This window comes from Chiloscyllium plagiosum, unplaced genomic scaffold, assembly GCF_037043375.1.
Source record: "Chiloscyllium plagiosum isolate Xiang-an unplaced genomic scaffold, Cpla_swu_hap1 HiC_scaffold_34, whole genome shotgun sequence".
Classification (NCBI taxonomy): domain Eukaryota; kingdom Metazoa; phylum Chordata; class Chondrichthyes; order Orectolobiformes; family Hemiscylliidae; genus Chiloscyllium; species Chiloscyllium plagiosum.
The window spans coordinates 48,310,586-48,322,496 of NW_028270172.1; the positions used below are offsets into that span (position 1 = coordinate 48,310,586).

Here is an 11,911-nt window from a genome sequence, read left to right on the forward strand (position 1 = left end):
CATTCCATAATTCTTCAGCAACATTATAGTCAAATCGCATAACCGAAATGCAAATTATCCCACAACTACCTGTGCATAGAGTCATACAGCACGAATTGGCCCAATTCGTCCATGCTGAACAACTTTCCCAGACTAAACCAATCCCACTGCCTGCATTTATTCTTAATCATTTCTTATAATCTTTCTTATTCATGTACCTATCCAAATGTATTTAAATGTTTTTAGCTGCTCCTGCACCTGCATCTAGTTCCTCTGGCAGTTTATTCCACATACATTCTTGTTGCCCCTCAGGTCACACTGGAACCAGCATCAATCCCTGCAGAACACTGCTAGTCACAGGCCTCCAGTCCAGAAAAACAACCCTCAACTACCATGCTCTGTCTCCTATCATCAAGCCAATTTTGTTTCCAATTGGCAAGCTCTCTCTGAATCTCATACAATTTAATTTTACTAATCAGTTTACCATTAAGAACTTTGTCAAAGACTTTATGAGACACTACTTCCCTTCTACAGAGCCATGCTGACTATCCTTAATCAGTCCGTGCCTCTCCAAATCCATGTAAATCCTATCTGTCACAATCCCCTCCAACAACTTATCACAGTGTGGAAACTGGCTATTTCGCCCATTGGGAGTCCACACCAACCCTCCGAAGAGCATCCAACCCACAGCCACCATCCCATCCCATCCCTGTAACCCTGCATTTCCAATGGCTAATTCATCTAGCCTGGACATCCCTGGACACTATGGGCAATTTAGCATGGCTAATCCACCTAACCTGCAGATCGCTGGACTGTGGGTGGAAACCGGAGCACCCAGAAGAAACCCAGGTTGACACAGGGAGAACATGAAAACTCCACACATTTACTCCCAAGGCTGGAATCGAACCTGGGTCCCTGGTGCTGTGCTTACCCACCACTGATGACAGACTCACCAATCTATTGTTTCCAAGCTTCTCCATACAACCTTTCTTAAATAAAGGCACATTAGTCAACCTCCAGTCTTCTGATGCCTCACTGGCAGCTGTTGTCGATAAAAATATCTCTGCTAAGGGTCCTGGAATATCTTCCCTAACATCCCATAATGTCCTGTGGCAGTCGTGTTGGGGTGCACAGGTCCATTTGATTTTTTCATAGACTTCTGTAGTAGTTTGGTACAACTGAATAACATTTCAGAAGGCAGTTGAGGGTATGGAATCAATTTAAGCCAGACTGTATAACAACACATTTCTTTCAGTAAAGGACATTAGTGAACTAGCCGTTTTTCTCACAAAGGAGTAGATTCATTGTTACCATTGTGGAGACGAGCTTTTAATTCCAGATTTAGGATTTTAAAAGTTCCATCATTGATTATGAACTCCTATTGCAGAGCAAATGTCAGGACCTCTGAATCAGGGCAGAGTCATTCCAAATCTTCTTCCCTCCCCAACACACACAACTGAGATTTTCTCAAGGCTGGCTTCGTTATCTTTGGGGACCCTTTTTTCATTCTCAAACTCATTTATGCAATCAAGCAGTAACAGTATCGTTCAGAGGATTGTGATAAAATCTTCTAAGTTTTCTTCTGCGCAAGTTCAAATATCTCAAATCTGTTTTAATCAATCTGTCTGAACATTGTCAGCCACGCACCCAGACCTCCCAACCCTGAGGTAGGTACATCATCCACCTCTGTTCTTCTACAAATGGGATTTAAGTCTGCTAATGTCTTTTCAGAGTCCAAATACACATCAACTGTACTGGACTCATCATACTCTCCACTATTTCATCACAGAAATGCATAGCAGAGTAGTCATGAACTTGCGCTTTGGTAATGCAGTTTTACAGTTAGAAATATGATACAAGTTCAAAAGAAATGTAGTTTAACATTCAGAGTTTGACTTGGAACTTTAAAAAACATAAACGATACTGTAAAGCAGTCAAGATACTTAGTTAATAGAAAGAGCTTGTTCGTGGCATTAAACTTTGTCAATCAAGTGATTTTTGTTGCCTGCATTGGGATTAAATACTATAACAGGAAGCTGAACTAGCAGTTGGAACTGCTGTGAGAGTTATAGACTCGATATAAGTAAACAATATTGCTACCACAAAAAGTGGTGGTACTATAGCATTCAACTAACAACAGGATTGGAAAAGTAGTTATAGACAAATACACCCCAGCCATGCCCAAGGAGCTGGTAACAAGTGCTTAAATAGCTAAAAAATATGATTATGTGATGAACTACATAACAGAACAGCACAGTTTTCAAAATGACATGTGACATGAGAATTCAGAGGCTCAAGATGATATTAATCAGTCAGAGAGATTTATGATAAATAAAGGTGCATTAATCCAGTAATTTGTGTAATAATCATGGATTAATTTAACAGCACCATCTTAGATCATAGCTGTTACCTGACAATATAGAATAGATAGGGTAAAATGTTTAGATTCACTTCGCAGTAAGCACTCAAGTCATTGAGTATGAAATTTCTACTTGTTCTAGATTTGCAGATGACATCATATTTTTAAATAAGCCACATTTTTAGTGTGGACCTAGTCTCAGTAAGGTAGCCTTGCTGCTGAACAGGTCTTCCACAAAAAATGTTCAAACTAAACTGGACACAGAACATCTTCAGCCAACTGTCTTTAGAAAGTCAGAAGAGATGCGCAGTCATATCCATCAGGACATATATGCATTCCCGGAACAACACCTGATATTTATAATCAGAATATTAAAGATCCATAATAGGATGAGGTGACAAGAAACTGAGAGGACAATGAAAACAGTCATAAAAGTTACATAAACAATTTGCTCATGTTTCATAGCACAAATGATAAATCTGACTGAAGGACACAGATGTGGTTTACAATTGGTACATAGAGAGTCAGAGATTAGTGAAAAGTATTGAAGGCCTAGAAGTCTCCAATTGAGCCAAAACTGTAAAACTATGCTGGCCACTACATAAAAGTTGCTGATGAAGAGAAACATTTTAATTTTACATTTAACAAACATAGAACATAGAAAAGTACAGCACAGAACAGGCCCTTAGGATTAAACCTCGGCACAACATTGTGGGCCTAAGGGTAAAATATAATAACTTAACCTACACACCCCTCAATTCACTGCTATCCATGGGCATGTCCAGCAGTTGCTTAAATGTCTCTAATGACTCTGCTTCCACCACCACCGCTGGCAACGCATTCTATGCATTCACAACTCTGAGTAAAGAACCTACCTCTGACTCTTCTGTATACCTTTCTCCTAATATCTTCAAACTATGACCCCTCATACCAGTCAATCCAGCCCTGGGAAAAAGTCTTTGGCTATTGACTCTATCTATTCCTCTCATTATCTTGCATACCTCGATCAATTCTACTCTTTTCCTCCTCCTCTCCAGAGAGAAACATCCGAGCTTATTCAACCTTTCTTCGTAAGGCAAGCCCTCCAGTCCAGGCAGCATCCTGGTAAACCTTCTCTGCACCTTCTCCAAAGCCTCTGTATCTTTCCAACAGTAGGGCAACCAGAACTGGACACAATATTTCAAGTGTGGTCTCACCAGGCACTTGTAGAGCTGTAGCGAAACCTTGCGGCTCTTAAAGACAATCCCCGTTAATGAAAGCTAAAGCACCAATTGCTTTCTTAAAAACCCTATCCACTTGGGTGGCAACTTTGAGGGATCTATGTACTTGCACACCTAGATCCCTCTGTTCCTCCACACTGCCAATAATCCTGTCTTTAATCCTATATTCAGCATTCGAGTTCAACCTTCTAAAATGCATCACTTCACATTTATCCAGGTTGAACTTCATCTGCCATTTCTCAGCCCAGTTCTGCATCTTGTCTATGTCGCGCTGCAGCCTGCAATAGCCCTAGAAACTATCGACTGCACCTCCAATCTGTATGTCATCTGCAAATTTACTAACCCACCCCTCAACCTCCTCATCCAAGTCATTTATATAAACTACAAAGAGCAGAGGCCCAAGAACAGAGCCCTGCGGGACCCCACTCAACACTGACCTCCAGGCAGAATACTTTCCATCTACAACCACTCTCTGCCTTCTGTCAGCCAATCAATTCTTGTTGACCCGGAATACATTGTCTCAGGCTGTCTCTCCTACCTTTCATCCCACCCAAACCCGCCTTCCTATCTTGATTTCTTTGTTTCCTTATATCCAGTTTCTTCTCAGCTACACCTGTAATTCTTCCAGTTCATTTTGCTATTTTATCAGCTTGCATTCTCTTACTGTTTTTACCATGCACACCTGCACCTATTCCCGCCAGGTCTGCTTCAATCCTCTCTTCTTCCTTGAACTGAGGCCAAACCAATCCACATACACATTTCCTCATGTCGCTGAACTTGTTTTCATGATAAAGAAACATTATTTGATTCCAGCCACTTCCTCCAAATTAGGTGGGAACCTATACAGGTCATAACAACGTTTACTTTTCCTTGAGATCTGTGGAACATTCTTTGTTGTAATCCTACTGAGGTCTTCTCCCTCATTTTTTATTCCAGTACATCCATGGCTGCATATGCGCCATGTTGTGCTCCTGCCCTGAACGAGAACTCCCCCTCTTTCCATCGTGCTTCCCCTCTTCACAAAAAAGCAGTGTGAAGACAGCAGAGGAGTTTTGACAATAACTCTGTCCCAGGTGGTAATCAATGTGCACCTGTACCTGACCAACTTAATTATGAATAAATTAAGGTTTTTTTCACAGGCAGTTCATACCTAAATGGACTGATTTTCATTTTCCCTGACCTAATTTGACTCCTTCTGTAGTGTGATATGATTCTATGAAAATACAAAATAGATAAGGTTAAGGAAAACCCAGAGAGATTCTACAGTACATTACAGGCAAAAGAGTGACTAGGGAAGAGAATAGGGCTCCTTAATAGGGCAGTGGGTGCTGTGAGGAGGAGGCTAAGAGTTTGCAGGGTGACTTGGACAGACTGGATGAGTGGACAAAGTATTTGGATAATGTGATGTTATCACTTTGGGAGTAAAAACAGAAGGCAGATTATTATGTGAATGGTGCGATTGAGGAAAAGGGGAGGTACAAACAAGACTGGGGTGCCATGGTGGAACAGTCCCTGAGGTTGGTACGGAGGTGGTGAGGAAAGCCAGCAGCATGCTGGCCTTTATAGCTAGTAGATTCAAGTATCAGAATAAGGATATCTAGCCGCAGTTATACAGAGCCTTGGTGAGGCCACACCTTGACTACTAAATGTAGTTTTTGCCTCCCAGTCTGCAGAAGGACATTCTTGCTATCGGGGGAGTCCTGCGAAGGTTCCAACGGAATAGCAAAACTGACATATGAAGAAAAACTGGATCAAATGGGCTTTTATTCACTGGAATTTAGAAGGATGAGTGGGGAACTCACAGAAACATAGAATCCAGATGGGATGGACAGGCTAGATGCAGGAAGAATGTTACCGGTGTTAGGGAAGTCCAAAACTAGGGGATCATATACTAAGAAGAAAGAGTAAGCTACTCATAGAGTCAGAGACGTACAGCACAGAAACAGACCCTTTGGTCCAACTTGTTCACACCAACCAAATATCCTAAACTAATCCTAAGAGCCCCATTGGCCAGCACTTGGCCCATATCCCTCTAAACCCTTCCTATTCATATACCCATCCAGGTACCTCTTAAATGTTGTAATTGCACCAGCCTCCACCACTTTCGCTGGCAACTCATTCCATGCAGGCATCATTCTCGGTGTGAAAAAGTTGCCTCTTAGGTTCCTTTTGAATTTTTGTTCTCTCACCTTAAACCTAGACTCCCCCCGCCCCAAGGAAAAGACCTTGTCTATTTACCCTATCCATGCCCCACATGATTTTATAAACCCCTCAGCCTCCGTGCTCCAGGGAAAACAGCCTCAGTCTCTTCAGCCTCTTCTGACAGCTCAAATCCTCCAACCCTGGTAACATCCTTGTAAAATTTTTCTGAATACTTTTAAGATTTAAAACATCCTTCAGATAGGAGGGAGACCACAGCTGTAACATGACCTCCCAACTCCTATAATCAATGTTCTGTCCAATAAAGGAAAGCATACCAAACGCTTTCTTCTCTAACCTATCTGAGACTCTACTTTCAAGGAACTATGAACCTGCACTCCAAAGTCTCTTTGTTCAACAACACTCCCCAGGACATTACCATTAAGTATACAAGTCCTTCCCTGATTTGCCTTTCCAAAATGCAGCATCTCACATTTATCTAAATTAAACTCCAACTACCACTCTTCGGCCCACTGGCCTATTTGATCAAGATCCCACTGTACTCTGAGGTAACCTTCACTGTCCACTACATTTCCAATTTTGGTGTCATCTGCAAACAATACCTCCTATGTTCACATCCAAACCGTTTATATAAATGACGAAAAGGAGTGGACCCAGCACCGATCCCTGTGGCATACCTCTGGTCACAAGCCTCCAGTCTTAAAAGCAACCGTCCACCACCAGCCTCTATCTTCAAGCCAATTTTGTATCCAAATGGCTAGCTCTCCCTGTATTCCATGAGATCTAACCATGCTAACTAGTCTACCATGAGGAACCTTGTCGAACGCCTCACTGAAGTCCAGACAGATCATGTCCACCGCTCTGCCCTCAATCGTCTTTGATACTTCTTCAAAAAACTCAAGTTTGTGACACATGATTTCCCACGCACAAAGTCATATTGACTATCCCTAGTCAGTCCTTGCCTTTCCAAATACACGTAGATCCTAGCAATGTTTGAGAAGATTTATAGCTCAGGTTGATGATATGTAAGATTGCTTGCTGAGCTTGAAGGTTTATTTTCAGACGTTTTGTCACCATACTAAGTAACATCATCAGTGAGAGTCTCTGGTGAAGCGCTGGTGGTATGTCCCGCCTCTCTATTTATAAGTCCTGGTTTCTTAAGGTGAGTGATGTCATCTCCAATTCTTTTTTTCCAAGGGAAGGTAGGTTGGATCTAAATTGACACTATTATATAATCCCAATAAGGTGATCATCCCTTTTCTATTTCTCAGTTCCACCCAAATAACTTTCCAGGCTCTGCTCCCAGGAATATCCTCACTATTTCAGCCGTAATGCTATCCCTTACCAAAAGCACGACTCAACTGTACCACTCTTAGATTAACATCTTTCTTCACTGTCTCCCTGGGTCCCCCCTCACCTTACTAGTTTGAATCCTCCTGAGCAGCTCTAGCAAATTTCCCTGCCAATTCCCCTTCCAATTCAGGTGCAATCCATCGTTCTTATACAGGTCACTTCTACCCTAGAAGAGATTCCAATGATCCAAAAATGTGAACCCTTCTCCCCTGCACCAGCTCCTCAGCCACACATTCATCTGCTCTTTCCTCCTATTCCTACCCTCAGTAGCTCATAGATATTACTACCCTCGAGGACCTCCTTTTTAAATTCATGCCTAACTTTCTCTATTTTCCCTTCAGAATCCTATCCCTTTCCCTTCCCATGTTGTTAGTTCCAACGTGTACAACAACCTCCTGCTGGTCCCCCTCCCTTTTGAGATCATGCTGCACCATCTCTGAGATATTCTTGATCCTGGCACCAAGGAGGGAACACACCATTCTGATTTTCTGCTGCCGGCCTCAAAACATTTGTCTGTGCCTCTTATTAGAGAATCCCCTATCACAGTTGATCACTTGGAACCTGACGTACCCCTTATTACATCAGAGTCATTCTCAGTACCAGAATGCAGTTGGTGCTGCATTCCCCTGAGAGTCCATCACCCCTTACTTTTTCCAAACAGCATACTTGTTTGCGATGGCGATAGCTACAGGAGACTTCTGCACTACATTCTTACCCCTCCTGCCTTTCCTAGAGTTAACCCATCTATCTGACTGTATCTGTGGCTTTTCTCTCTTTTCATAACCGCCATCCATCACAGCCCCCAGCTCCTGTAAATTTCTTATTGCCTCAAACTGCCGCTCCAACCGACCCATGCGATCTGATAGAATTCACAACCAAAGAAACTTCCTGCAGACATAATCATCAGCAACATAGAAACCCTAAACTCCTACATCTGACAGGAAGAGCACAGCATGCTATTAAAGGCCATCTTTGCTCCTTCACAATCTGCAAATCCAGAAAATAGCACTGTCTTATTGTTCAAAAAAAAAAGACTGCTCCAGGCTAACTTAATACTTATGGCTTATTTTTTTTTAATTTTATCAAGAGATAGATCTCAATAAAACATATAATCAAGAAAGAACCCACTTTACTCACTATCATAAATTCACAGCAAGGCTACACTTAAAAATTATGCACTTATCTGTTTCTGTGCTGTGAGCTCTTCCATACAGGTTCCTCCAAGGGCAACTGTGAATTTTGCTGTTTCTTAAATTTTCCTAGACGCATTTCACTGTCCAGAGAGATACTTGAACTCAAACAAAGGTAGTAACTGTGCAGATTCACTGCTGTGTCAGACTGCAGTACAGGTTTCTTTCTCTGACCATGTGGTCACTGCCTTTGTCTGTCTTCCTCCATTTTAGAGTGCCATTGGTTTGATCCTTTGTCCCCCAAAGTTCCAAACAATGCAACAAGTATATAGAACAGTAACTGCTGCGCCTGGAATTCGAGGCCATCTTAATCCAACAGGACTAAGATGAGGAAGAATTTCTTCAGTCAGAAAGTTGTGAACCTGTGGAAATCTCTCCCACAGGAAGCTGTTGGGTCCAGTTTATTGGATATGTTCAAAAGGGAACTGGACATGGCCCTTGCGGATAAAGGAATCAAGGGGCAGGGAATGAAAGTGGAAATGGATACTGAGATTGCATGATCAGCCATGATTATACTGAATGGTGAGGAGAAAGTGAGGTCTGCAGATGCTGGAGATCAGAGCTTAAAATGTGTTGCTGGAACAGCGCAGCAGGTCAGGCAGCATCCAGGGAACAGGAGAATCGACGTTTCGGGCACAAGCCCTTCTTCAGTCTTATGCCCGAAACGTCGATTCTCCTGTTCCCTGCCTGACCTGCTGCGCTGTTCCAGCAACACATTTTCAGCTATACTGAATGGTGGTTTAGGCTCGAAGGGCCGAATGACCGACTCTTGCACTTATTTTCTACGTTTCTAAAAATCAGTGGGGTTGTCTGGTGGTAGGTAGAAACACAGGAGATGGGAAAGATACTAAACAAACATTTTGCATCAGTTATTTATGGTGTAGAAAGACATGGAAGCCAGGGAACAAAGGGAAATAAATAATGCTGCCTTGAAAACAGTCCACACTACGGAAGAGGAGATGCTGGAAGGCCTGATCAAACGTATCCTTGCATACTGTGGGAAGCTATGGAAGAAATTGCGGGGCCCTTAGCAGAGATGCTTATATCATCTACAGCCACAAGCGAGGTGCCGGAAGATTGGAGGCTGGCCAATGTTGTGCCTTTATTTAAGAAAGGCTGCAAGGAGAAGCCTGGGTACTATAGACCAGTGAGTTTGACATTAATCCTGAGTCAATTGTTCGAGTGGATTCTGAAAGAAAGGTTTTACAAGCCTTTGGAGACACAAGGACTGATTATGGATAGTCAGCATGGCTTTGTGTGAGAGAAATGTGTCTCACAAATTTAACTGAGTTTTTTCAGAATGTGACCAAGCAAACAAACGAAAACAGAATAGTAGATGTTGTCTATGTGGACTTTAGCATGGCCTTTGGTAAGGTACCGCATGGTAAAACAGTTAGTAAAGTTATTTCACACAGACTGGGGAGAGCTTACCAATTGAATACTTGACGGTAGGAGTCAGAAGGTGGTGGTGGAGGGATGTTTTTCGGACTGGAGATCTGTGACCAGCAGTGTTTCACAGGTTTTGGTGCTGCAAACTGTCTTTTGTTATTTATATAAACGATGGGATGAGTAATTAGGAATCACGGTTAGTAAGTTTGCAGATGACACCAAAATTGATGGTATGTAGACAGTAAGGTGGTTATCAGAGTACAAAGGGTTCTTGATCAATTGGCTGAGGAGTGGTAGATGGAGTTTAATTCAGACGAATTCAGGGTGATGCAATTTGCTAAGACAAACCAGGTCAGGTTTTCTATAACTAATTGTAGAGGCCTGGGAGTGTTATTGAATAGAAAGACCTAATGATTGCTTAAAAGGCATAATTCCTTCAAATATGCATCACAGGTAAACACTGACATGCTTGTCTTCATTGCTCGGACCATTGAGTTGGAACATTCATGTTGTGGCTGTACAGTATGTCGGTTAGATGTACTGAGTGACGTTCTGATCGCCCTGCCTTAGAAAGGATATTATTAAATTGGAGAGAGTGCAGAAAGGATTTACAAGGATTGTTCCAGGGTCTGAAAGGTTTGAGTTGTAAGGATCAGACTTTTCTGACCGGAACATAGAAGGTTGAAGGATGACCTTATACAGGTTTATAAAATCATGAGGGGCTTCCTGATGAAGGGCTTTTGCCCGAAACGTCGATTTCGAAGCTTTTCGGATGCTGCCTGAATTGCTGTGCTCTTCCAGCACCACTGATCCAGAATCTGGTTTCCAGCATCTGCAGTCATTGTTTTTACCAGGGTGAATAGCAAACATTTTTACCGAGGGTAAGGGAGTTCAAATCTAGACATAATTTTAAGGTGAGGGGGCAAGATTTAAAAGGGACTCGAGAAGCAACAGTGCTTGGTTCATATGTGGAATGAACTGTCAGAAGAAGTGGCAACCAACATTTAAAAAACTTTTGGACAAGTACGTGAACAGGAAAGATTTAGAGGGATATAGGCCAAAGGCAGGCAAACAGGACTGGTTTAGTTCTAAAACCTAGTCAGTTGGACCGAAGGGTCTGTTTTGTGTTGTATGATCCGATCAGCTGAATCACAGAAAATAGAGAAGCCAGGTTTTCGCAGCATGAGTGAATTTCCAATTATGATAATCTAAGTGTTACATAAATGTTAAATGGCCTATTTACTTTCTGCATTTTCAGATATTATTTTATTTAAAAGAGGGAAATGTGGTATCTTTGTTGATTTATTGAAATCCAACTCAGCCCAACTGATTTGCTGCTTAACAGATTAATCCGATCACAACGATGCCCTAAAGGTTCAAAGGTGCCCTGGTTATCAGCGTTGGGCACTGTTTAAACAGGCGGCCATGTGGCCCCGGGCTGCCCGCACTCACACTGGGGCTGCGCTGATGGAGAAATACCCATCCCTGGACTCATTCACACCACGTTCCCCTGTGCACTGGGCGCCAGATGCTGCGGTTGGAGGTCAGGGGCTCGGCAACTGGATGAAATCTCAGAGGGGACCAGGGGTTAAATTCTGGCACCAGTTTGCCCCAGTGGATTCAACCAACACTTCTCACCGCCGCTTCAATTGTGCAGCCTGAGGACAACGTGAACCTGCACTTTACCGCTTCCCAAATGGGATTAGGGGCCGGGGGGGAAGAGTCGGAGTCGGAGTCCGGGGGGGGGGGGAAGAAGAGTCGGGGGGGGTCCGGGCTCTGAGCGCTCTCACCTCCTCACAATCTCGAGCACCGCTTTTATGCTCCTCTCAGCCTCCTCCCGGGCGCTACTGAAAGTCACCTCTTCCGGCGCTTCATCTGCTTCCCCCTGGCTGGATTCGGCCGACATTTCCCGCGGATCTCCCTCACTTTTCACAAGACGCACGTCGTTCTCCATCGCCATTGTTCACGGCTCCTCATTGGTTGAAATCCGAGCCTGCGCAGTTTCCGCACTACGCGGCTGGGCGGATCCACACTGCGCCTCCTAGCGCACGGGAGGTCACAACGTTCAAATCCAACTGCTTGGGGTTCCCTCACCTCCAAGCTCAGGCTTTGGCTGTACACATAGTGATGTTCCATTCTCCTTGATTTAACCCGTCAAGTAAAATCAGTTCTTAATGAGAGAGAGAGAGAGAGACAGACACGTGTTGTCATCTTTGTCAATAGCATGTCCAAGAAATTGAGTAAAGTCTTTGGAGAATTCA

The 11,911-nt window shown here is 43.2% G+C and overlaps 1 protein-coding gene across 2 annotated transcripts in view; it reads right to left on the reverse strand.

Moving 5' to 3' along the window:
• The window catches only part of nol7 (nucleolar protein 7), a 32,671-nt gene extending 21,052 nt beyond the window's left edge, over positions 1-11,619 (reverse strand). For both annotated transcript variants that reach the window (XM_043719043.2, XM_043719044.2), the window contains exon 1: positions 11,441-11,619. In XM_043719043.2, coding sequence (XP_043574978.1) covers positions 11,441-11,610 — 170 coding nt within the window. In that variant the 5' untranslated portion in view covers positions 11,611-11,619. The remainder of the gene's footprint in view (positions 1-11,440) is intronic.
• Positions 11,620-11,911: the final 292 nt, after the last annotated feature.